Genomic DNA, 27,503 nt, shown 5'->3' with positions numbered 1-27,503 from the left:
TCACACTGAGCACATGTGACAGTCTGGAGACGCCGTGGAGAACGTTCTGCTGCCTGCAAATCCTCCAGCATGACTGGTTTGGCGGTGGGTCAGTCATGGTGTGGGGTGGCATTTCTTTGGGGGGGCCGCACAGCCCTCCTTGTGCTCGCCAGAGGTAGCCCGACTGCCATTAGGTACTGAGATGAGATCCTCAGACCCCTTGTGAGACCATATGCTGGTGCGGTTGGCCCTGGGTTCCTCCTAATTCAAGACAATGCTAGACCTCATGTGGCTGGAGTATGTCAGCAGTTCCTGCAAGAGGAAGGCATTGATGCTATGGACTGGCCCGCCCGTTCCCCAGACCTGAATCCAATTGAGCACATCTGGGACATCATGTCTCGCTCCATCCACCAACGCCACGTTGCACCACCGCCACCTCATCAGGAGCATGCCCAGGCGTTGTAGGGAGGTCATACAGGCACGTGGAGGCCACACACACTACTGAGTCTCATTTTGACTTGTTTTAAGGACATTACATCAAAGTTGGATCAGCCTGTAGTGTGGTTTTCCACTTTAATTTTGAGTGTGACTCCAAATCCAGACCTCCATGGGTTGATAAATTTGATTTTCATAATTTTTGTGTGATTTTGTTGTCAGCACATTCAACTATGTAAAGAAAAAAGTATTTAATAAGAATATTTCATTCATTCAGATCTAGGATGGGTTATTTTAGTGTTCCCTTTATTTTTTTGAGCAGTGTGAGTGTATATATATATGTATGCTGTCAAACAAGAAATCAATCTATTAGTCTTCTCGATAGCAAAATTAGGTTAGCTGCTCACTTGGTCACTATTCTAAGAAATAGTGTCTTTCAGTTGACTCGCTCTGAATAACATTAACGTATTTCATGCCAACACAGACATTCTCTTGGTTTCTGTCACACTGTTAGGCATTCACAACACACGTTAACACTGAAAATATAACGTGTGAGCCACAAACACCACATCCCCTAACCTCTCCCACTGTAGCGTGAGCATCAAGCTGCTGTTCTGCCCTTCTTATAGTAATCAACTTGCACCAGTAAACAGGCGTTGTCATTACTTGAAGGCTTTTGTATGTTTCCACATATCTCAGTGATGAAACGGTATGGGACATCTCAACTGGAAGTATTTAGTATGAAATCAGTTGTTTATCTTTTTAGTGTCTGACACTTAAAATGACTATTTAAATCCATATCTATTTCTTAAATGATGTCTCGTGTTGGTATTCATCTGGATGTATTCTTGCAGCCCAGTGTTCCTTTTGCCCTCCATACTCCACTAAGAGCAACACTGACAACCACTCTTACTTTGCCATGTTTTTAAGCCTCTATGATTGTCATTTATGTATTTTTGTACGCCAGTGGCTGAGATATATATATATATACACACACACACACACATTACACACACATTACACACACACACACACACACACACACACACACACACACACACACACACACACACACACACACACACACACACACAGTACCAGTCAAAAGTTTGGACAAATCTACTCATTCAAGGGTTTTTCTTTATTTTTACTATTTTCTGCATTGTAGAATAATAGTGAAGACAAACTATGATATAACACATCGAATCATGTAGTAACCAAAAACGTGTTAAACAAATAAAAATATATTTGAGATTCTTCAAAGAAGCCACCCTTTGCCTTGATGACAACTTTGCACACTCTTGGCATTCTCTCAACCAGCTTCCCCTGGAATGCTTTTCCAACAGTCTTGAAGGAGTTCCCACATATGCTGAGCACTTGTTGGCTGCTTTTCCTTTACTCTGTGTTCCAACTCATCCCAAACCATCTCAATTGGGTTGAGGTCAGGTGATTGTGGAGGCCAGGTCATCTAATGCAGTACTCCATCACTCTCCTCCTTGGTCAAATAGCCCTTACACAGCCTGGAGGTGTGGTGTCATTGTAGTAAGTAGAATGGAGCCGGAGAGGATTGCTGAGGTTTTACGTGCTCCTAACCAACTGAATTTTACATTTTACATTGGCGTGTTACGTTCAGTAGTTCCAAAACATGCAGTGATTTTGCAGAGAGCCACGTCAATTTACAGAAATACTCATTATAAATGTTGATGAAAATACATGTGTTATACATGGAAATATAGATAAACTTCTCCTTAATTTAACCTCTTGCAGCTCCCCCCTACTTTTCCGCAGCTCCCCCCCCTACTTTTCCGCCTGAAGACATACCCAAATCTAACAGCCTGTAGCTCAGGCACAGAACCAAGGATATGCATATTCTTGGTACCATTTGAAAAAAAACACTCTGAAGTTTGTGTAAATGTGAATTGAATGTAGGAGAATAACACACAATAGGTCTGGTTTAGATAAAACAATGGGGGAAAAAAAACGTTTTTTTTTTTTAATCATCTTTAAAATGAACAAGATAGGATGATGGGGACAATTTCAGTGAAAAATATGAGGGCAACAGTACTTGTGCAAAGTTTCAGAATGATAACTTCCCAAATGAGTGTGCTACATTACATTTAGTCACCCATTTAGTCACCCAGGTGTCCCACACAAGTAGCCAAATTGGTGAAGGTATACATTTTGAAACAAATACCTATATACAAAATACCAAAATGGTATTCTAACACCCCCAAAAAAAAAAAAAAGAATAGAGAAAAATATATAATTATTGAAGAAGAAAAAATAAATATATAAATAAATATATATATTAATAAAAATAAATAAATTAATAAAAATATAAACAAATAATGTGTGTCACTGTGAAAGAAAATGTTCCGTTAGAATAGTTTCTCACATGAGCCCTATATCAACAGGTATAATAAACAGATTATATATATATATATATGAGTTGAAAGTTGAATATATTATTATTACCTGCTAGATCTACTGTCTTTAATATTATGACATTTCAGCTAGATCTACTGTCTTTATTATATTACAACAGACCAGCTGTATCTACTGTCTCCATTTCACTTTGGCCATTGATGTGGTCCTGCCCTCTCCTCAACAGCCTCAAATAGGCTATTTCATGTGGGTTGGGGTGGGGCGGCAGACACGCATCTCACATTTCATGACATTACATGTTTATATATTGCTTCTAAATTTAAAAAAAATCACAAATATTTTATATTATTAATTTCAAACAAGGGCATTAGCATGATAAGAACTTACCAGTCCAAAACGATATCCTCTCCCGGTCAAAACTTATTCCTCCACAATCGCTAAATGAAGTGTCCTTCAACAATCTCTGTCTCACCTTCCCAATCAATTTATTCTAAAATTGTGTGTACATCTGTATATCCAGACTTGGATTTAGCTTTCCCTGACTTAGTCACCATAATGATTGATATATAAACAGCTGAATCTGCGCATTCACCAAACACTGCAGTGCGTAATATGCGTAGCTTCTTCCGGTATGAAACTTCAATAGCGAATGACTCACTACGCTGAAGCTTACTACATGGGTTGGTCTTGCAACACATAAACATGGCGTATTGCGGTTTAGCTCAGCTCATTGGCAATCTACCCAGCTAGATTTCAAGACAGTCAATCAACGAAACAGCGGGCAAATCATTGGTGCACAATGATGTCATGACTTGTTGTCTTCAAATCGGTTTCTTTCAGTCAATATGTCCTGCAAAATGGCCCGTCAGGTTTGATTGTGTTACAAACAAACCAGTTGATTGCAGTGAAACCAAACATGACTGGAAAAGTCACGTTCTGTGTGGGTTATTTACCTGGAATGTGTCGTCGAAAATGGAATGAGACGGAATTCACGACAAGCGGTTCACAAAATGTTTCGTGTTAGGCTATAAAAACGGATTTTATCAAACAAAAGATCATTCATTGTGTAACAATGAGCATTGGAATTGCAAACAGACGAAAATCGTCAAAGGTACACAATTTATTTTAATGCAGTTTGTGATTGTTACGCCTGTGCTGTTTAAAATTATATTTTATGGGGCTCTATGCTCAGATAATCACATCGCATTCTTTCGCAGTAAATCCTTTTTTAAATCTGACAACGCAGTTAGATTAGCAAGATTCTAGGCTTTCAATACATGTGAGACACTAGTATTTCCATGAATGTTTAACATTACTATTTATGTAGCGATCACCGTATGTTGTGGAATTTCAGCCTGCTAGCAGGTTCCGTGCACAGAGAGGTTAATGCAACCGCTGTGTCGGATTTCATAAAAACATAATCTGAGTACGGAGCCCAAAACAGCCAAAATAAATATCCGCCATGTTGCGCAGTCAACATTAGTCAGAAATAGCATTATAAATATTCACTTCGAGGCTGCTGCCAGACCGCTGACTCATTCCCCTCTCATCCGGCCCCCCTTCACAGTAGAAGTCAAACAGCATTCTAAAGACGGTTGATATCTATTGGAAGCCTTAGGAATTGCAAAATTACCCATATCCCACTGTGTATTTGATAGGGGCTGAGTTCAAAAACTACAAACCTCAAGATTTCCCACTTCATGTTTGGATTTTTTCTCAGGTTTTTGCCTGCCATATGCATTCTGTTATACTCACAGACATCATTCAAACAGTTTTTATTAACTTCAGTGTTTTCTATCCAATACTAATAATAATATGCATATATTTAGCATCTGGGACTGAGTAGGAGGCAGTTTACTCTGGGCCCGCTATTCATCCAAAAGTGAAAATGCCGCCCCCTATCCCAAAGAAGTTAACTTATTTTTAACCTATTTTGTACATAGTGTTGCTGCTACCGTCTCTTATGACCAAAAATAACTTCTGGACATCAGATTAACAATTACTCACCTCGAACTGGAAGACGCTTTATCCTTTTAATAAGTCTCGAGGTATTGCTCGCTTGAGGTAGAGTACCTTATGACAAGCTGTAGACAACACTATCTACCAAGAGTTCTCATCTATATTATTCATAGCCATCTATTTACCACCACAAACCAATGCTGGCACTAATACCGCACTCAAGCAACTGTATAAGGCCATAAGCAAACAAGAAAATGCTCATCCAGAAGTGGCGCTCCTAGTGCCTGGGGACTTTAATGCAGGCAAACTAAAATCCGTTTTACCTCATTTCTACTAGCATGTCACCAGAGGAAAACCAGTGCAACCAGAAGGGAAAAAAAACTCTAGACTACCTTTACTCCACACACACGCATACAAAGCTCTCCTCCGCCCTCCATTTGCCAAATCTAATCATAATTCTATCATTGTGTTTACAAGCAAAAACTAAAGCAGGAAGTACCAGTGACTCGCTCACTACGGAAGTGGTCAGATGACGCGGATGCTACGCTGTAGGACTGTTTTGCTAGCACAGACTGGAATATGTTCGAGGATTCATCCAATGGCATTAAGGAGTATACCACCTAAGTCATCGTCTTCATCCAGAAGTGCATCGTCTGTCGTCCCCCACAGTGACCGTATGTACATATCCCTACCAGAAGCCATGGATTACAGGCAACAGATGCGCTAAATGCCTTTTATGCTCGCATCGAGGCAAGTAACACTGAAGTATGCATGAGAGCACCAGCTGTTCTGGACGACTGTGTGATAACACTCTCGGTAGCCGATGTGAGCAAGACTTTTAAACAGGTCATATTCACAAACGCAGGGCCAGACGGATTACCAAGACGCATACTCAAAGCATGAGCGGACCAACTGGCAAGTCTTCACTGACATTTTCAACCTCTCCCTGACTAAGTCTGTAATACCTACATGTTTCAAGCAAACCACCATAATCCCTGTGCCCATGGAAGCGAAGGTAACCTGCCTAAATGATTACCTCCCCGTAGCACTCACGTCTGTAGCCATGAAGTGCTTTGAAAGGCTGGTCATGGCTCACATAAACAGCATCCTCCCGGATACCCTAGCCCACAGAAATGTGTATACCGCCCCAACAGATCCACAGATGGCGCAATCACACTCCACACTGCCCTTTCCCGCCTAGACCACGGAACACCTATGTGAGAATGTTGTTCATTTACTACAGCTCAGCATTCAACACCATAGTGCCCACGAAGCTCATCACTAAGCTAAGGACCCTAGGACTAAACACCTCCCTCTGCAACTGGAGCCTGGACTTCCTGACGGGCTACCCCCAGGTGGTAAGGGTAGGCAACAACACATCTGCCACGCTGATCCTTAACACTTCATCCCCTCCTGTACTCCCTGATCACCCACAATTGCCTGGCCAGACATGACTCCAACATCGTCATTAAGTTTGCTGACGACACAGCAGTGATAGGCCTGATCACCCGACAACAATGAGACAGCCTAAAGGGAGGAGGTCAGAGACCTGGCAGTGGTGCTAGGACAACAACCAATCCCTCAATGTGAGCAAGACAAAAGAGGACTACAGGAAAAGGCAGGATGAACAGGCTCACATTAACATCGTCAGGACTGTAGTGGAGCGGGTCGAGTTTCAAGTGGTGATGTGGACACCAACAAACTATCATGGTCCAAACACAACAAGACAGCTGTTAAAAGGGCACGACAACACCTTTTCCCCCTCGAGATTTGGTATGGGTCCCCAGATCCTCAAAGTTTTACAGCTGGGCCATCGAGAGCATCCTGACCGGTCTCATCACTGCCTGATATGGCAACTGGTCGGCATCTGACCGCAAGGCACTACAGAGGGTAGTGCGTATGGCCCAGTACATCACTGTGGCCAAGCTTCCTGCCATACAGGACCTATATACTAGGCGATGTCAGAGGAAAGCCCAAACAATTGTCAGACTCCAGTCACCAAGTCATAGACTGTTTTCTCTGCTACCGCACGGCAAGCGGTACTGGAGCGCCAAATCTAGGACCAAAAGGCTCCTTCACAGCTTCTACCTCCAAGCCATAAGATTGCTGAACAATTAAAGCACCATCACACCACAACCTCCATGCTTCACGGTGGGAACCGCACATGCGGAGATCATCCGTTCACCTACTCTGCGGCTTACAAAGACACGATGGTTGGAAACAAAAATCTCAAATTTGGACTCCTCAGACCGAAGGAAACATTTCCACCGGTCTAATGTCCATTGCCCTTGTTTTTTGTCCCAAGCAAGTCTCTTCTTATTGGTGTCCTTTAGTAGTGTTTTTTTTGCAGCAATTCGACCATGAAAGCCTGAATCACGCTGTCTTCTCTGAACAGTTGATGTTGCGATGTGTCTGTTACTTGAACTTTGAAGCATTTAGCCTGCAATTTTATTTTTTTTCTCCCTTTTTCTCCCCAATTTTGTGGTATCCAATTGGTAGTTAGTCTAGTCCTATCGCTGCAACTCCAGTACGTACTCGGGAGAGGCGAAGGTCGAGAGCTGTGCGTCCTCCGAAACACGACCCAGCTGAGCCACACAATCCCTGCTTAAACCAGAAGCCAGCCGCACCAATGTGTCCGAGGAAACACCGTACACCTGGCGACCGTGTCATCATGCATGCGCTCGGCCCGCCACAGGAGTTGCTAGAGCGCTATGGGACAAGGACCCTCCCTTAACCCGGATGACACTGGGCCAATTGTGTGCCGCCCCATGGGTCTCCTGGTCGCGGCTGTCTGCGACAGAGCCTGGACTCGAACCAGGATCTCTAGTGGCACAGCTAGCACTGCATCATGGGCTGCAATTTCTGAGGCTGGTAACAATGAACTTATCCTCTACAGCAGAGGTAACTCTGGGTCTTCCTTCTGTATACCACTGCGACCTTGTCATAACACAACTGATTGGCTGAAACACTTTAACCGCTCTGGAGTAGGGGGCAGTATTTTGACATCCGGATGAAAAGCGTGTCCAAAGTAAACTGCCTGTTACTCAGGTCCAGAAGCTAGGATATGCATATAATTGGTAGATTTAGATAGATAAACACTCTAAAGTGTTAAAACACTCCACTATTTTCAATGGCTAGTACTAAAATTATGCACCCAAGTCCTCCCAAATTGCAGTTCCTAGGGCTTCCACTAGAGCTTCCACGGTCTTTAGAATGAGTTTCAGGCTGGTTTTTGGAAAAATGACCCAGAAATTGTAGTTTTCTAGGTGGATCCCATTTTGGCTGTAGTGTTTCCAAGCACGTGGAGGAAAGCATGTTCTTTCTTATTTATATCCGGTAATGAACATACTATTCTGTCTTAAATTGTATTGTTTATTTGCATATTAGGATACCTAAGGTTTGATTATAAACATTGTTTGACTTGTTTAGAAAAGTTTATTAGTAATGTTTGGGATTCATTTTGTATGCATTTTGATGGAGGGAAACTGAGTGGATTATTGACTGAAGCTCGCCAGCTAAACTGAGTTTTTATGGATATAAAGAAGGACATTATCAAACAAAAGGACCATTTGTGATGTAACTGGGACCTTTTGGAGTGCCAACAGAAGATCATCAAAGGTAAGGCATTTTATATCGTTATTTCTGACTTTCGTGTCGCACCTGCCTGGTTTAAATATGATTTTCATGTGTTTTTATGCAGGGTGCTGTCCTCAGATAATTGCATGGTTTGCTTTTGCTGTAAAGCCTTTTTGAAATCTGACACGGCGGCTGGATTAACAAGAAGTTGAGCTTTATTTTGATGTATAACATATAATTTCAAGAATGTTAATTATTTGAATTCAGTGTTTTTGAATTTCGCGTTCTGCAATTTCACCGGATGTTGGCCAGGTGGGGCGCTACCGTCCCACGTACCCGTAAGAAGTTAAGAACGCAAATTAACTTTTAATAAGGAACACCTGTTAATTGAAATGCTTTCCAGGTGACTACCTCATGAAGCTGGTTGAGAGAATTATTCTACAATAATAGGAAAATAGGAAAAATAAAAAAAACCTTGAATGAGTGATTTGTCAACTTTTGTCTGGTATTGTATATATTTTAAATGTCAAATAAATAAATAAATTCCTTTGACTTTTCCCAGGTGCCATTTCTGCTGCTTCTAATCTGGGGCCCCCTGGAAAGCCCCCCCACATGGATGACTCCTACAGCCCCTACAGTATGATGGGTGGGTCTGAGTCCCCCACCTCCCCCCTGGTTCCCCCTGACAGCTGGGGCCAGGGACCGGGAAAGAGCCCCAAGGACCAGATCACCAACGGAACGAATATCAACTGGCCCCCAGGTTGGTAGAGAAGACCGACATTCCTAACTCCCTTTCAATCAGATCAAACTTTATTTCACACGTGATCCTGACACTTTACTGATGGAGGACAAAGAAAAGAGATTTAAAACTCTTCTAAACTGTTTTGATTTTAGAAAGATAAACACTTAAGTTGTTCCCCACAACATGTGAGTTTTTAAATGTCAAATATCCAATGTACTGACTGTATTGTCCTCCATGTTGTCGTCTCAGAGTTCTGTCCAGGCGTGCCCTGGAAGGGCCTGCAGAACATTGACCCTGAGAACGACCCCAACATGACCCCAGGAAGTGTTCCCAGCGGCCCCACCATCAACACCAACATCCAGGACGTCAACCGCTACCTACTCCGTGACCGCAGCGGAGGTGAGGAGGGGGGTCTATCAGGGAGACAGGGTCTGGAGTTAGTTGGCTTTGTTAAGATACACGGATCGTCAAATAGACTGTATACATTCATTAACAGGGCAGGTCTCTGCTGTTGATTCTCACATGTGTTGATTTGTATTACTGTATTGACATTTCACTGTATTGACAACTTTAAGCTTATATCCTATTCCTTTCTGTGGCACTGAAGGGGTTACAGTACTACCTCACTTGTTGTGACCGTGTCATCCAGTAGCACAAGCCCTATTGTATTTATACACTTTCTTTAAATCAAGTTGTACATGTTTCTTTCCCCACCACCCCCTCTGTCCATAACAATGGGCCACCACGGCTAGGCTCCTCCCCTCCTTCACCGCCTCAGAACGGTGCTCTGCCCCCCTCCGCGGACTGGCCAGTCAGTGGCTGCTACACTAGCTCTTTCAGTCTGTCCTCCCCGGATGAGGAGAGTGCAGGTACAGACCACAGCACCCCCCTTCCAGCCCCCTATGTGGACATGCTGACCCATGGTCCCCATGCTTGACCCCCTTCCCTTCCCCTAATTACCACCATAGCAACACACCTTTATCCTATTGTTTGTGTGTGGTCTGTGTTGAGTGTTACGGTAGATAGGTCCTTCCTTTGCCAAATGTAATCCTACTACCAACTACCCAGTGCTGGATAATCAAGTCCGCCATGATGTGATTGCGTTGTACTCCTCATGGAATTAAGTTTGAGTGTTTGAATCAAGAAATGCTTTGAATGTTGTGGCCCTAGACGCCTATTCATAAGCATGTGTTGACGTGACATTTTTGTTGCCGCTAAGCAACCCACTCAGAATTACTATGAATACTTAAAAAATGTCCCCTTTTTAAATGTCTGAGTGACCCGCATTCTGTTTTTACATTTATGTTTCCTGTATTCATCAATGTGATCTCCGATATGAAATATATAAACCCAAGAAGCCGAGGTTTATTGTTGATGAACAATCTGCACAAAGTTAGATGTCTAAGAATCTTTCTAATAGCAGATTATAGGCCTACATAAATTTCCTCAATGTGTCATAGAACATAGGCTTCCACAGAGGGTCTCCATCTCTATAACAGTAGTAGGTCTCATAGGTTCCCCTCTTCTCTCTCTCGCTCTCTCTCAGGTAAACTATCTGACATGAAGTCCACCTGGTCCCCGGGGCCCATCTCCCACCCCTCCCAGGCCTCTCTGTCCCACGAGCTGTGGAAGGTCCCCCAGGGGCCCCGCAACAACACAGCCCCCTCCAGGCCACCTCCGGGCCTCACCAACCCCGCCAAGCCCTCCTCCACCTGGGGAGGAAACTCCCTGGGCCTGGCCCAAGGCTGGAGCAGCTCATACACCTCAGGTGAGATGCCACAGTAGAACTCCTCAGCCTGAAATATAGACCGGGGGAGTTGCTCTGTAAGAAGCCTGGAAAGACTTAAACCTGGTAATATACCTAGTAGAGGAAAATCAATGAACGCTGTGATCAGGGGTTTGGGGTTAGTCGTTTTGAGATTTTGACTTGATGCTCATTGAAAACCATTGGCTGTGGATTTGAGCTGACCTTACTTTGTGCTGTGTCAACATCCTACCCTAACATAATGTTTTTGACACATTTACCTAAAGAAGCATAGTGTAGGACACCACATAGGCGTGTCATTTTCCTAGGTGTGTTCGTTGTACAGTGTGATTCTCCCCCACTATGTTTTGAGCTCCCCTCCGCTCATCAGTCGCTGTAGCAAGGTGGAGCAATACACACCCCGCTGTGGTTAGAGGCCCTTGTCAAACTGAAGTCTTGCAGCTTATCAGATAAGACTTAAGTGACTTTTATCATGGCTTCAAAGAGAACCTAAACCGTGTGACCTTATTTTGACATGAGTCCTAAGGTCACACTGAGGTAAGAGTAAAAGTACTTACATGAGACAATGAAAATATGTCATTTAAAAATAAAAAAAGAACATCCATAGACGACAACAATGGACAACTTATGTACATGCATACAAATGTTGTCATCGATAGAAGACAAGTTATTGACCAAAAATGATTGCTTTATATTTTATGTGGACCTGAATATTGACTGATCATCAACCTTCTCTGTTTCTCTCAGAGGGCACAACCTGGAGCACAGACAGCTCCAACAGGACCAGTAGCTGGCTGGTACTGAGGAACCTCACCCCCCAGATAGACGGCTCCACCCTGCGGACGCTGTGCATGCAGCACGGCCCCCTCATCACATTCCACCTCTTCCTGACCCAGGGAAACGCTGTGGTGCGATACAGCTCCAAGGAGGAGGCTGCCAAGGCCCAGAAGTCCCTGCACATGTAAGACTCCCAAACTTGAAGGGGAAAAACCCATCTGGATTTTGTGTCGTCATGATGATGTGGCCGGTGACTCGTTTGCTTCTTGAAAGTCCAATATCGTGTGAACTTGACTGCTGACTTGAAAAAGCATTGTGGGACTGTATTAGTGGACTAATGAAAAAAAATACCAAAAGATAGTTTTGGAGTGGGTTTTCTCTTTTACCCATACTCTATGCTGTTCAGGGTAGTGATTATCTCAGTCTGACCTTAAACAAAACACTTCTAGGCTATATACATCTCACTGACAAAATAGCAAAGCCTATAAAGAAATACTTGTACTGTACTTCACCACGTGTAAGAAAATCCATGTTGATACTATAACACCTGTAAGTATGTGATGTATAACTGAGCCCTGTCCTCTTAGGTGTGTGCTGGGGAACACCACCATCCTGGCAGAGTTTGCCGGGGAGGAGGAGGTGAACCGCTACTTTGCACAAGGCCAGCAGCAGCAGCTTCCGCCCACCACCAGCTGGCAGCCTAACCCCGGCACCAATCAGACGCGCATGGGCGGAGGCTCGCAGCAGCACGCCATTGGCCATCACTGGAGTGGCGGCCTTGGGGGAGGAGCCAAGACCGGCGGAGACCTGCTGTGGGGGGGCGTGCCCCAGTACTCCAGCCTGTGGGGGCCCCCTAGTGGCGATGATAGTCGCGGCGTTATCGGGAGCCCCAACCCCATTAACACGCTGTTGCCAGGCGACCTGCTGAGTGGAGAGTCCATGTAGGACAACACACTAACAAACCAACCATGAGGACGGATGTGTCAACGCTGGAACAGACAGTGGAAAAATAATAATAAATACACACAAAAATTACAATGAACAGGAACAAAACCAAGCAAATCATGTGGCGATAATCAGTATCAACGGAACTGTGAATCGTGTACCGGAAGGCTGGGGGCGACGACACAAGACTGCTGACCCCTACGCCCTTCGGTTTTTACGTTTTTTTCCCCCTCCTTTTTAGTTGACTTTTTAAAAGGGGATTTTGTTTTTAGTATTTGATAAATGTTGGAAGCAAACAAAAATGAAATGCTGAAAAGACTCAATGAAGAGAGAACCATTAAGTGTTTTTAAGTTTTCCATGAATATCGCACATTCTGTGTGAAATGTTTTTTAGGAGAAGCAATCGTAGAAGCTGCCATTTTGAATCTTTCCTTTGCCCACGAAACTACAAATTGATTAAAAAAAGGCCATTCCCAGCATGCCCGTGGTTTAAAGACCTTTTACTTACGTTATTGTTTTGTTTCCAAGCACTAATATTAGCCTTAAGCGCTCTACTGCGGCCCAGGTCCTCCTTCAATCTCAAGCCTTTTTCATTGTTTTGAAACTGAAGAAATATTGTGATTTTGAAAGCTTGCTCAGTTCCCATCTCTGAGCCAGTGAATGGAACAGAACAAGTGTGATCAACCAAGGTCGTGTTCACTAGGAATGAAACGGAAGCAAGCGGACTGAAACTGAGGGACTACCTGAACTTTGTCCAATAAGAAATGCTTGTTTTCGCATGCTGTTGCAAAACGTTTTGCCACGTGTGCACCTAATGAATATGACCCCCAAGTCACTCGGCAGTATGAGGCCTGTCAACACTGACCGAACCAATCATCAGTTAAAACCTTTTTCCGTTTTTCTGGTCGTTCAATTGTTCTTAAAAGGGATTTACACTGCTGTTTTTGTTCTTTTTGTATATCGGGCGCATTTTTATATCTATCGCAACATAAGCTGAGAGATTATTACACATCGACAGACCTAGCTGCATCTGTTTTATGTGCGTTCTTGAGTATATGTCTGATGGAACCTAATCATTCACGTCTGGGAGTTCAGATTACCACTGCTCAGAACTACGACTTCAGCTATACTCACCTAACGAGACTTACAGGTGCTTCTTGTCAATTATTAACATTATTAGTCGGTTCCGTTGTTAACCCTCTCGTCCCCATTATGGTCCACCAGTTTCTGGAAACGACGACAAAAAAAATGAAAACGCTTCAACTTGATGTGAAAGTTACATTGTGCAATATATATGCCACAGACCCTTCTTCTTCCGTCCATGCTCAAGTCCAAACAGGAACTGGTGTCTTTACATTTTTCGTTCTTGATTTTTGTTGTCAAAGAACTTAAGAACTACAGAAACTTTACCTTTTCTAATTTTTGATTCCCACCAGGTCACCCCTTGACCCCCCCATGAAAAACCGTTGCGTTAACTCTTGCCGGAGAGGTGGAGCGAGCGAGGATGTGTGTTCAGAAACTGTCTCTGCAGCCCTGAAACTCCTCATACGTACACATTGAACTGGGGTACATGAGAAAGCACCATCAGAAAGCCCTTCCTCTCCACGTTGCCACAGCCACACTGAACAGACTGAATCCAGGTGGGGGAGTCACTGGAAGGTCACTGGAGATCTGGCACAATACCAAATAAGAGGGGTTTATCCTAATGCAGTAGATCTACTACGAGTGTTCCTTGTATTTGGTACTGTGCAAAAATGTAAAAGATAGACTAAGTAACCTTTTGTCTATTTCAAAGGGTTTTATCATAGCACTTATGAAGAGAGCTAAACGCTTCAACTTGCAAACCAATAAATCAGAAAAATGGAGCAGCAACTTTGAAAACTGAAAAAAAAAAGACAAAAAAAAGAACTCTTGCTCTTTTTGTACTGTATCTATACTTGGAAATAACTTCTGGTATTTGTTTGTTCCTCTTTGGTCCAAGGACTTGTATGAACTTTAAAATGGTAGCAGGATGAAGAAAAGAAAAAAAAGGAAGTCTACTTTTATCTGACAAAAAAGTCTGCAGTGTTTGATTTTTTTCTAAAGACATTTTCATTTAACTATATCAAAGTGAATATCACTGTTACTCCAAAATGTTTAGCCTTTTTCTTGTCTGGAGACACTAGACATGCAATGTTACCTGTCTCCGGCCAACGGTTGGTCGGAGTGGGGAGGGGGACGGTCACGGTCCACTGAGTGCCTCTCTGCTGTGGTGCCCATGGCGATGGTCGCTAGGCAAGGCTACCCCCACAGCAGCATTTCCTCCTGGGCTGGCACCAAGCTCTCCCATTAGACACCCTCAGCCCGGCAGGAAACCACGCTCCCTCCAAGACTGGCCAATCAGCACGGAGCTAGCCAGCTAACGACCGCGCCAGCAGCACTCGACCTCGTCTCAACCAACCCTCTCCATTTCCCCTAATCTTCTTTCACACAAAGATCACTTTAGCTGGAAGTCAAGAGACAGTCAAATTTCTGGAATTTTGCCAGTGTTTGATTAATTTTATTTTGTTTTCGTTTGACGTTATGTATTTTTTGATTTGTTATTTTTGTCTACATGCAGTGGTCTTTTCAAGATGGCTGCTTGAAACTAGCCCTTTTCACTGTTCATATGCAGAAACACTTTGGTCAGAGGTGCCTCTGTATGTTCATCCTGTGTATTGAATGCAAACGAGGATCAATACTACAGCCCGTCATTGATTGTCTATTATTAGTTAGTATCTTAACTGATTGATTGATCATTGCTTTGTTTTGGACAGTATTCTGTAGTACTTCCAGGCAGTATCTCAAGACGTGTAAGTTAGACCCAATAGGGTGTCTCAGATGGGTGAGTGTGTCCTGCCTGACCCTAGCTGCTCCACCTGGGTTCCACCAGGGCTGTCCCCTCTCGCCCGCTCACACAGCTGCTACTCTACACCCTCCAGTCCCCACCAAAGCAAACAACCTAGGCCATGGCCCTCCCCCTGACCAGACATAAACAGCGACTCAGTTCTGTTTCTATGCAAAAGACTAGAGGCTGCGGGCCCTTTACAGCCAACGTGCCAATCCTGCCTTAAGGGTTGAGCACTGACTCACAGAGCTAGACCCATTTAACCTCTTGCTGTATGTACCCTTCAGCACTTAGAATATGTCCGCTCCTGGTCCTTATAACTGGGTTTAAACCACAACACTGTCGTATTCCAAACTTCCACCCTCCCTCTAGGGGAGTTAGTACCACTGAAGTGGAGGTATAGTAGGCCTCTCTTTACTGTGCTGAAGAAGACTGATCTCCTGTCAGCTTGATCTCAGGGTAGGAGATGACGTTAAAAGATGCAGCTCTCTCTGTATGCATGTCCTTTTGCTGTAGTGTAAGAGAGCCAAGTTCTACACTAACTAATGGCAAGCTGTGCAGTAGTACTATAGACTTGTTTTGGTTGGAGAATTGTTTTTGGGGAATGGGATAGTAATGGTTTCCCTTCCCAATTATAGGCCTACTGTAATGTTACAATGTAGAGGCCCATTCTGCATGTAAGATGCCAATGTTATCCTATGTGCCAATACAATAAAATATATAGATCTCAAACTAGCCCATGTTATACGATCTGGAGAAAGAGCTCTTCTCTTCCCAGGATAGAGGATCTTTGATAACCTTTGTGATGGAGGATCTTTGATAACCTTTGATGGAGGATCTTTGATAACCTTTGTGATTTGAGGCAGGGGGGCAGGAGGGATCAAACAGATGGGTGGGGGCAACACACCTCATCCTGAACCACTGAGATAATATGGCCGGGTCTCTCATGGCACCCTGTTCACTATGTAGTGCATTATATAGGGATATAGGGTGCCATTTGTGGGGAATGCCCTGTTGATCAAATCTTTGGCGGATCCAAGTATCCTATGGTGCACAGTCAGTTTGATGTTGGGTAATCCTGGGTACATATTTTTTTAAACCAAATGAATTTCTTGCATTTTAACGTCATTTTAATATGAAGTTTGACACAAAATCAAGAAGAAAAAAATATTTAAAAAAACAAAAAAAACAGACTAAAATAAAAGATCTATAATATGTTAAAACTAAAGCTCTGCACTTCTAGCTGAAATGTCTCCAGTCCAGCAACCTCTAACTTCTACCATCCAGGGAGTCAGAATGCAGGCTGGGGAGCCTTTTTGTGGATGCTGTATTTATCCTATTTGTTAGTTTCCTCTCAAAGCGGACCCACAACTGTATATTTCCACAGACCCAGATGGCTTCGGGCCCACTGTATCAGCCCAGGTCGCTCGCCTCACTGTTTCTGCGGTAGGCAACGAGAGTGGACGCATTTCAAAAGGTACAAAGTCTTAACAAAAAAAAATAACAAAAAAAAAAATGGGATAAGGCTACCTTTTTGGGACTGTTCGGCGTCCTGCAGCACACTAGCAAAAATCACTATTGCCTGTTTCTGTAACTGCCTTGATCCAAGCTCAGAGACCAATTAGCCGGGTGGGGGCCTCCAAACGTCCGCTCGGTGTGTGTGCACCAGCACTGAGGGGCAGGCCGTGCTCTCTCTCTACTGCTTAACTATAGATATATGGATATGTACGCTCGGTGTGTGTGGTAGGTAGCACATCAACAGACACCTTGGATCTCAATCTCTGAAACCTTTTATTCCTCTTAAAAGGTCTGGGTTCAATACAAACTGAAGATGAGCAATATGTATTCCCCCCGCAAATAAGTGATACGAAGGAAATGGAATGGGTTTAGTGGTTAAACTGGTACTTGATGGATCATGAGTAATGTCTTTCCTACCTGGAGTTGGATATGCACGTTCTGGATTTATGAACATATTACAGTAAGTACCTTGAACTACTTGTACTGTATGTGAATTGGTCTAAACAATCCAACCTGAAATCACCTGTTTTTTAAATGCATACTTTCCCAGTAGAGAAAAATATCATTAAACATATCAACACAAAAATATAAACACAAATACTTGAATCAAGGAGCGCCAATAACGTAATGTGAAGTCTCTTTTGTAAAAAAAAAATGTAAAAAAAAACAAAATAAAAAACAATTTGACTAGTACACTTCCAAGCTTGAGGTCATCAATTAAAAAAGATTGGAGAAAAAAAGTGCAAAAATCATTTGGTTGTGTGCTTGAAAGTCAAATGTATGTGTGCAAACAACTGTGTGCTTGGCAGGCTTAGGACTGCTGTCATGTTCCATTCAGTATGTTGTGTATTGACATTGTTGTCTGTTCTTTTATTCAGTTTATTTTTTGCTTGTCAAAACTATATTCTGATAGACATTTATCTTCTAACGTTGCACTGAGTGTCTTCTACCCCTCACTCAGCTAATCGTAGACAAACGAGGGGAGAGTGACAATTCATGTGTAAATGTTTACTCAAGGACTTAATGGAAAAAAAGTTTTTGTTTTATCTGTAAAATGTTTATCTACCTTAGTGGCTTTTATTGTGGAATAATCCAAAACAAGGATTATCATAGAGTATTGCACCATTTTGTTCTGATTACATACAAATGTCATGAAAAAAGACAAAAAAAATGATCTAAGAATTGTGGCCATAGGTGGTAGGACTAGTAATCTCTTAACTTCATGGAGAAATGGAAAGGGATAATGTGGGGAGATGAGTTTGTTACAGGACTCATTTCAGAGGTGCCTATCTTATTTTTTTTATGCATAGCCACCCGCCGTTTACAAACATTTCATTTGTCTGAAGTTGAGGAAAAAGGAATTTAGAAGAAATGTTGAAAAAGACAAATTCCATCTTCCATCAAAAATATGAACATAAAACAAACTTTGCAAAATGAAGATTTATGCTACTTTCAGAACTCTGGGATTGATCAGTGTTGTGTTTTTAATTTCTCTTTTTTTTTATGTCGACAGACTGTATGTATTGAATTATTTGAATTTTGTCTTTGTAAAAAGACAACGCAATTTGCTCACTATCTTGCACACTCGTAAAGATGTGGATCTTGTCTCGGGAAGGCCAGGATTTCCAGAGTTCAAACTCCACCATTTGTATTTAAATTTGAGAGTTTTAAATTACAATAACTTTGAGAAATGTAACTCCAGGCACTGAACGTTAGGGATTTAAATAGAATATGATATACCATTGCTTCTAAAAATCCATAGCAGTTACATAATTTACCAAATAAATGACTGAAAATGAACTTTGAGAGAGAAAAAGTAGAGTGCTTTACATGTAAAATTGCTTTACATTTAAACAAAATTGATAAATGGTTTTAATTGTCAAACGGCAGTGATTAGTTTTACTTATGCATTTTCTTTGAGGTTCCATCCTGTAACTTTCAGGAGCTTTGTGCATTACTGTCTCGGTTCCTGTGGCAGATATTCAATGAGTTAAGAGATTCTGTCTAATAGATGGTTTTCAGGAGACAGATTTGAAGTGTGGGGGGGTAGCTGGTTTTTAAAGGATCATGATCTATGCACAAGTGGGAGGGAGAGTCCAGGCCTGCTTTTCTCTTGGGGCCCGGAACTCGTACTCTGGGGTTCAGGGTTTGATGTAGGGGTGTGTCTTTGTGCTACAAATTTGCTATGTTAGATTTTCTTCCCCCTCATCAGATTTATGGCAAAACTTTGTATTGCTTCGCCATGCTGTGTAATCCTTAAGCAATGAGCGCTTATCCTTCTGCTAAAGCACTGTGGGTTATACTGAGAAAAAGCCCATGACTTTTAAGGCGGTCTGGTTTTTGTAAGGGGGGGAGGAGGTGGTACTCTGCCTTTTTATTTAAAAAAGAAACATTAAGGAGAAATGTCTGTACTGAGAAAGTTGTGGCTTTTAATGTTTTTTTTCTCCTCATAGAATGTGATTGTTAATGACATGCACCGGAAAACATGTTTCCATGAGTTATGGAGCTTCTTTCGGACTATATTAATAAATTGACATTTTTCTTGGCTGTTAAAAAGCGTCTTGTCGATTTCTTGTGTTGTCTTGATTTTTCATGTGGACATTAGTATTAATGCACCTCTAGAGATGAAGCCAGTAAACTAGATGCAGCCGGATAAGGAAGCAACTTCAGACAACTCGCACACACCACCAAGGAATACACTTGAAGCACCCCTTGTTATAAAAAATTTTTTTTACAGTAAGCTGTTGAGTTAAATCTCTATTGCACTTTTATTCAGGTCAGAGTGAGTTCTCAGAATTTGCATATCGCAAAAGGACATTGCAGCTTTCACATCCAACTGAACTGCAAAGTCACTACCTCTGCTTACATATTACCTGTAACCCCTGTGTATAGCCTCGCTTATTTTTCTATATGCTTGTAACTAAGCATTTCACTGTCAGGTCTACACCTGTTGTATTCAGCACATGTGACAAATACAATTAGATTTTGAAGCTGTGGTTCAGCACACCATGCAAACACATCCGGTGGACCATCCCATGACTGGTTAATTTCCGATATGTAGCAAACTCAATGTGGAAAGGCAGGCACCCTGTTGCGAGCATGTGTCCTGGAGCTTGTCCACATATTAGCCAGTCCGCATTAAGACCAGGTTTCCTGGTCCCATCCAGTATTCAAAATATTGAGACATCTTGACGCCATAAAGGTTTTATCAGTCTACACTTGATATCAAGACAATTCACCGGACCACAATGCATTTAATAGTCTACATCTGTCTCAGAATGTGGACAAAGGACGGGATGTTAGCACCAGGTAGAAATGGGTATTTTGTAAGTCCTGATATTGGAATGGCCATGATTATCTGTTTCCTGCACAAATGTACCATGTCAAAATACAACACTAATAAAGACAAGTATTACACTTAATATTTTTGTTGGTTTAAATACAATACCTTTTCAAAAAGTAAAGCAAGGCTACAACATTTAGCTGCCAGCATTTACATCAAATACAAAACATTGTTTATAACGCCACAACAGCATTTACAGTACAACAAACTAAGTTAGGTGGATGTTTGTTTGTCCAGATTTAAGGTTATGTAAATTGTAGTTATAGTCAAACATCATGTTGGTGAGATTGAGCAGACCTTGTTCCTCGTAGTTTCAGATACTAGCGGTGACTCTTTGGGCCTCTCTGTGGTTTTCCTGTTGAGAACTCAGAGGGGGGGGCCTCGGGTGGTAAGAGGGAGACACTTTTCCATTCCGGTTGGGGGGCCGCACCCCAACCATCTCCTCGTAGATGGAAGCCTGGTGGTGCTGCGGTTTGACACGGTCTCCTCGGGTCTTACCCTGACAGAGGACAGAAGCCAATCAGAGAAGGCAGCAGGTGAAAGTGTGAAATGATGTGAATGGTAAGAGGATGGATGCTTTGATTCAGTGGCGTTCTTCCTCAATTTGAGGTGTTTGACAAATCACTGGTACTTAGTCATACCTGTCAGAAATCAGTGTTATGGTACTGACAATTTGTCACTTGAGGAATACAGTAGCTACCAAATGAGTACCTATACCTATAGTACCTATATACATTACAATATCATGCCTCCCCAGTCAACAACCATAGAGGTTACAGAGTGGCTTTATAAACTCAGAGCAGAGAACTGTTTTATTTCAAGAAAATGTCATATGAATGAGAAATTTGCAGAATGTGAGGTTGTAACGCTTTTTAAATTATGACCATAAAAGCAGCAAAAAAATTGGAGTGGCTACCATTTATATAAATAATATTCTGTGTGTCAATCATATTGTCCATAGTAAGTAGGTTACAGTCCTACTCACATAATGAGCCACTCCCAGGGCCATAAGGAAGATGAGTAGCAGCCCCACAGTAGCAGAAAGGGCATAGAGCAGTGGAGTGTAGCCAGTACAGCTACACCTAACACCTGGGGAAACAATGAGCAATATGTAGTGTCAGACTTTCAAGAATGTCAAATCACTTCCTAAATTAAAAATACATTGACAACCTTTCATATACTGTGTATGATTAAATGAATTACTAACAGACCATTGTCTGTTTGATAATTGTTACCTGAGTTACTGAATTGGCTACTAGAGTTAATAAACAATACAGCATCATAGAAACAGCTTCCAAGGATGACCTGGACATGTACTGGCATGAATTTACAGTTTAAAGGGATAGTTTGGGATTTTGGCAGATTCACTTGTGGATACCATTTTATGTCTGTGTGCAGTTTGAATCATTGCGCTAACGCTAGTTAGCATTGTCTCGCGAAACTACCTCCAACTTCCTTCATACTAGACACCAGACATAAAAAAATATCCACAAGTTCATCTGACTCTGGGGAAGTAGATAGGGTTCCTTGCCAAAACCACAAACTATCCCTTAAAAACCAAAACCACTGACCCCATTTTCCTACTGCATCTGTCTATTTTCAAAATGAGTATAGAGACCGATGTGGGGAGGGGAAGTGGAGACTTTTCGTAAAGGTCTGGTCAAAAAGTTGTATAGACAGACAACGCATAGGCACACAAAGAAGGTTCCCAATGTGATATGTAAGCTCAACGAATGAACAAGCCTTACTAAATCAAGTGTTACTTGTTTATATCCACTAGCCCAATATAAATCAGGTGTTTTATTAGGGTTGAATCCACTAGCCCTATGATAAACACCCACCTTGCACAGACACAAAGTAAACGTATCTCCCTAGCCTGGCACTGTTGTCGGACCTGCCGGGGAGCAGCAGCTCACAGCTGTAAAAGGCGCTCTCTTCCGGCTGCATCTTTAGCAGGGTGAGGTTGTATGCCAGGCTGCCCAGACCCGTGCCCAGGTGAAGCCTCTCTTCTGGGGGGAACGAGGCAGAGGAAGAGGGGCGCTTTAAGTGGAACAGCACCTCCACTGGAGCCCGGCCCCACCGCCTCTTCAGGCATACCCCTTCCATGGCCGAGGGGGAACCGTAGGGGGCGAGGCAGGGGAGGACAGCTGACCCCCCGGCGCACGTCTCTATCAGGCCTACATCCATCTTGTTGTCTGGGACATCTTCTCCAGATGGGAAACAAACACTAGTATGACTGGCTTTGTGGGCGGGGTAGAGGAGAGTATGTTGCTAGAGCCAGGGCTATTCTAAGGAGGAAGCAGTGGCAGGATGCATAACATGAACAGTATGGCTCAGCTATGGCGTCTGGAGTTATTACAACAAAAAAAGGAAAACACGCAGGCTACTGTGACTGTTGACTATGGTGTCAATAACTCTAATCGTATCAAGAAACATGAAAAAGGAAATAAATGAAGGAATCCATAAAGAATACTCACCAACATTGTCAACGTACAGAAAGAACTCCATATTGCTTGGAATCTTTTGATCGACGCTGGAGGCATCGGGGAAGACAAACTCACAGTAGTAGAGGTCTGTGTCTGTTCCCTTCAGCTGGCTGAGGGTCACGTTGACCCGGTGAGTACTCGGGTCTCCCGTGACATGGATGCGCTCTTTGACGTCACCGTAAAACGAAGGCTTTTGTTCAGTAAACATGAACAGGACCACTTGGTTGGGCTGCAGCCACTTGCGTTTCAGGTAGAGCCCAATGGGCTTGGAGGCATTGAACTCAGAGATACAGTAGAACTCTATAGAGTCACCCTGCGTTCTCTCCAGGAATTCCATATCACAGAACACTAGGAGGCAACATTAGAGAAGGTAATACAACGTTAGCTCCCCGTTTTTATTTGACCTTTATTTAACTAGGCAGTGCCATTAAAAACACATTCTTATTTACAATGGCGGCCTACCCAGGCGCAACCCCCCGGACGACGCTGGGCCAACTGTGAGCCCTCTATGGGACTCGCAATCTCGGCCGGCCGATTGTGAAACGAATCAGGCTGTCTGCAGTGACGCCTCTAGCATTGAGACACACTGCCTTAGACGGCTGTTTTTTATGGCTTGTTGGTGGTCATATAAAGGGAAGCCAACTGTACTGACAGCATGGTTTGGACCTCCCTAACGTGGTCAAGAAAGCGTCTGTATAATGATCAATGTAGTCATATGGAAGTTTCAGGCCTCTGGTTAAACTAACCCAAACAAGTGCTGTTTTATAGGCATTAAACTAATCCATGATAAAGTCATCCAAAACTTGCAATGGCAGAAGAAAAATTCCAACACCACAGGAGGTTGGTGGCACCTTAATTGGAGAGGAATGAGTGGAATGGTATCAAATAAATCAAACCCGTGTCTGTGTTTGATGCCATTCCATTCACACCAGCCATTATGAGCTGTCCTCCCCTCAGCAGCCTCCTGTGGCCAACACAGTTCCCAATAAACTAACCCCACACCAAAAGTTGCAGACTTACCCAACACTGTATGTGTGATGAGCAGCAGCCAAACACCTGTCAGATGAAGAGTCATAATGACTACCCTTGTTCTTATATGATGATGCTATCACACACTGAGCAGCATGCAGTGAGCCTCAGACATAAGTGGAGTATTAGACTAGAATTGTTGAGTGTGACTCACTTGACTGGGGGTCTCAGCCAGATGAGGGGAAATTGGTGACAAGTTACAGGAACTTCTCCACCTCAAACCTTAACGCTAAACAGGAAGAGTTGTTTGTAAACTACCCCTCACAAGTGTCATAGCAAAAAGCCACACCCACCTTTACATAATTACTACAAAATATTTATCTGTATAGATGAGATGGTTCTGCAAATGCAAAATACTGAAAATGTGTTGACCTTATACTAAGAGTATAAAATCCGGAGTATTTAGCCATTTGTAAAGCTGCAAAAATCTGTAAATTTCAGCCAAGTACTGCTAATAAGAGAATATATGTAGGTATCAAAACATGAGTTACTTTGAAGATGTTTAAGGTTTAAAAAAATGTTATAAAAGTTACAACATACCACAAATGACCAACTATTCACTGTAACGTCATGGGAGATATTGCAAACAGTTACTTGAGAAAGTCAAGTTCACGACCCAAGACCATCTAGTGGTCCTCTTACAAAGATGGTTCAGATCGGTCCTCTTCCTGGTATAAAACGGGTTTTTAACAAGATAGGCTTGAAAAAAGACACTGAAAATTGTACACAATACACATGATTTATTCTTATAATAGTGTGTTTTGATACAAAGCATTTAGATTTTTACATTAGGATAAATGTATGCACATCAGCAAAAGGAGAGAAACTGTGATACTGCCAACATGGTCTTGTGAAATAACATGTCAATTTGTTTTATGTGAAATGTATAGTTAATGAACAAACAGGCCAATGTTCCCTTTAAAAGAACGTTATAGGATGCATGTTGACAATTATAACTGGGGAGAATTCAATTATAATGGTGAAGCTAATCCGAGTAACAGTTTAACACAGCAGCACATCCAAGACAGTTTTGAGCATTGTTGCGAAAGTTGGAAGATGAGTTCGGACGAGTGTTGACGACAACATCCAACAGGCCAAATACTTTAATCCATAACTATTAATAATCTATTAAAATCTGTAAACAACGATCATAACTTGAAGAAAAAAACATTACCGTAATATGGTCTGGGAGTGTTTTCAAATGAACTTTACAATCATTATTTTACAACAGCCATCATGTACAGTGCCTTCCAAAAGTATTCACACCCCTTGACTTTTTCTATTTTGTGTTACAGCCAGAATTTTAAAATTGATTCAATTGAGATTGTGTCACTGGCTTACACAATACCGCACAATGTTTAAGTAGAATTGTTTTTTTGAACTTTTTACAAATTAATTCAATGTAAAGCTGAAACGTATTGAATCAAAAAGTATTCAACCCCTTTGTTATGGCAAGCCTAAATAAATTCAGGAGTGAAAATTAGCTTAAGTCACAATATAAGTTGTATGGACTCACTGTGTGCAAAAATAGTGCTTAACATGATTTGAATAACTCTCTCAATCCTGTACCCCACATGTACATATAAAAAAGGTCCCCGAAGCTGAGCAGTGAATTTCAAAACATATTCGCCAAAGACCAGGGAGGTTTTCAAATGCCACGCAAAGGGTATCTATTGGTAGGTGGGTACAATTCAAATAAAAAGCAGACATTGAATATCCCTTTGAGCATGGTGAAGTTAACACTTTGGATGGTATATCAATTGTGGTGGAAGACTTAGGTAACATAGATAATTAAGATGTCTTATCTGCATAATATTCTTATATGATATGCTTGTTATTAGAATGTATCCCTTTGGACTCTGGTGTTGGTAGTTGGACTTCCTCCCTCAGCTGGGGCCGAGAGGGGAGAAGTCAGGCTCGTCTTTCACATGCCGCTGGTGCTATGCAGAATATCAGAAAGAGAAATATGACAGGAGGGAACCTTGTCTTCATATGTGAATGTGTTTTCCTATTCTAAACCATGTGAAGGGATGGCGCGATTGATGCGGAACCACTTGTCTCCACAATGCCCGTGAGCCAGTCACTCCCTCCTTGGGGGAGATACGGTCTGAGAAAAGATGTGGGGAAGTGTCTGGAACCATTGTATGTCATCTCTGATGTTGCACCGGTCCTGGGGGTGTGTATGACCTAGAGGCTCACTCCCCTCAGTGTCCAGGCATGTGGTCAAGAAGGGGTTTTACTTGAGATGAAGGTATCTAGAGTTGACAATTGAGTTATACCATAGAATTAATTGGTGTTTCTGTGCTTTGAAGTACCAGGAACGTGATCGGAGCCTCGTCTTAGGGGCCAAACTAAATAAGAACAGACTTCAAAGCAAATGCTATCTGGTGGGATACTCCTTTCTCATATATCAAGTTACACCCTGTGACCCCTTCCATGCATCTGTTTGTCAAGAAGACTAAAAGGGCGTATATTTTCTATAAAAGATATGTATTCTTCGTATGTCAGAGCTACTCACCACAACACTTGGAAGTGTTGAGCCGACCAGCCTTATCATTATAGAAGCAATGAAAATGGCTGTCTAGCAATGATCAACAACCAAATTGACAGTTTGAAGAATATGCTAATATAATTACAATCCAGGTGTGGAAAGCTCTTAAGACTTACCCAGAAAAACATGTGCTGTAATGGCTGCCAAAGGTGATTCTAACATGTATTGATTGACTCAAGGGGTTGAATACATATGTATTTAATTTTCAAACATGATTTCACTTTGCCATTATGGGGTATTGTGGGTAGATGGGTGAGAATCTATTTCATCCGTTAAATTCAGGCTGTAACAACCAAATGGAAAACAAGTCAAGGGGTAGGAATACTTTCTGAAGCCACTGTACATCATAGCCGATGTGAAATCCTACTTACCAAATGAGTGGGGTAAAAATGTGTCCAGTTTCCACCAAGCTGCCCCCTTCACCACCAGACAGAAAGAGGCAACAATGGCACACCACAGCATTCAACATTCATTATATTTGTATGCAACCAAATGGTGTAACAAATCTTGAGCAAGTACTTTAGAATAACTCTACAATACTCAAAACAATGTACAAATCTTGGAAAAACTCCCAAAATGCATTACTTCAGATTCAATAACTAGTTACTGCTAAACGGTACATCCGGTACAAGATACAGCCACACTATGGTAAGGGAATGGGTACTTACAGATATAACTGACCTGTTTCGCAAGAAATCTGTGTTTTAGGCTGAAAAGCAGATAAGGACATTACCATCAAAATAGACATGGGCTTACAAAAGGTTTCAAAGTAATGCTTTTTCCATTTTAATATGCTATGCAGTGTTTCCCCTAATATTTTTTTCCAACAGCAGTGGCAAAGTTAGCATGTGGGGGTAGTGGGCATGACAAATGGCACATTTTAGCGGCCCTCCTCTCAGCCACAAAGAAACTGTAGCTGTTCTAAAAACTAATTTTCTACAATTCTACACATTTTGCCATGGCTTATGCATTGTTCCTAATTTATCTAAATGACAAACCAAATCAAAAGGGGCCCTATATCATGATTTTTATTTTATTTTACCTTCTGCAACTGTCTAGTCTTTATTTTGCCGATTTTTAGTCTTCAAATATATTGCGGCAATATCGTTTCTATATTCCTGGCTAAAAAATATTTTTTGCAGTGGCG

General features: G+C 42.2%; 2 protein-coding genes across 5 annotated transcripts in view; one reads left to right on the top strand and one right to left on the bottom strand.

Moving 5' to 3' along the window:
- Positions 1 to 19,503, top strand: part of tnrc6c2 (trinucleotide repeat containing adaptor 6C2) — a 74,637-nt gene extending 55,134 nt beyond the window's left edge. For 3 of the 4 annotated variants that reach the window (XM_042303280.1, XM_042303287.1, XM_042303291.1), the window contains 6 exons: positions 8,897 to 9,094; positions 9,326 to 9,475; positions 9,829 to 9,945; positions 10,623 to 10,844; positions 11,589 to 11,802; positions 12,206 to 19,503. In XM_042303280.1, coding sequence (XP_042159214.1) covers positions 8,897 to 9,094; positions 9,326 to 9,475; positions 9,829 to 9,945; positions 10,623 to 10,844; positions 11,589 to 11,802; positions 12,206 to 12,563 — 1,259 coding nt within the window. In that variant the 3' untranslated portion in view covers positions 12,564 to 19,503. The remainder of the gene's footprint in view (positions 1 to 8,896; positions 9,095 to 9,325; positions 9,476 to 9,828; positions 9,946 to 10,622; positions 10,845 to 11,588; positions 11,803 to 12,205) is intronic. The other variant, XM_042303285.1, reaches the window with a different exon arrangement.
- Positions 18,435 to 27,059, bottom strand: LOC112264226. Its single transcript, XM_042303312.1, has 7 exons — positions 27,038 to 27,059; positions 26,728 to 26,773; positions 23,797 to 23,832; positions 22,768 to 23,124; positions 22,132 to 22,494; positions 21,276 to 21,379; positions 18,435 to 20,789 (listed from the first exon to the last, which is right to left on the bottom strand). The coding sequence occupies exons 4-7, from the start codon at positions 23,111 to 23,113 to the stop codon at positions 20,604 to 20,606; spliced, it is 999 nt and encodes a 332-aa protein (XP_042159246.1). The 5' UTR covers positions 23,114 to 23,124; positions 23,797 to 23,832; positions 26,728 to 26,773; positions 27,038 to 27,059; the 3' UTR covers positions 18,435 to 20,603.
- Between the last annotated feature and the right edge of the window lie 444 nt (positions 27,060 to 27,503).

The sequence above is a fragment of the Oncorhynchus tshawytscha genome, linkage group LG02 (genome assembly GCF_018296145.1).
Source record: "Oncorhynchus tshawytscha isolate Ot180627B linkage group LG02, Otsh_v2.0, whole genome shotgun sequence".
Taxonomy (NCBI): domain Eukaryota; kingdom Metazoa; phylum Chordata; class Actinopteri; order Salmoniformes; family Salmonidae; genus Oncorhynchus; species Oncorhynchus tshawytscha.
This window is presented reverse-complemented; position numbering and strand designations above follow the sequence as displayed.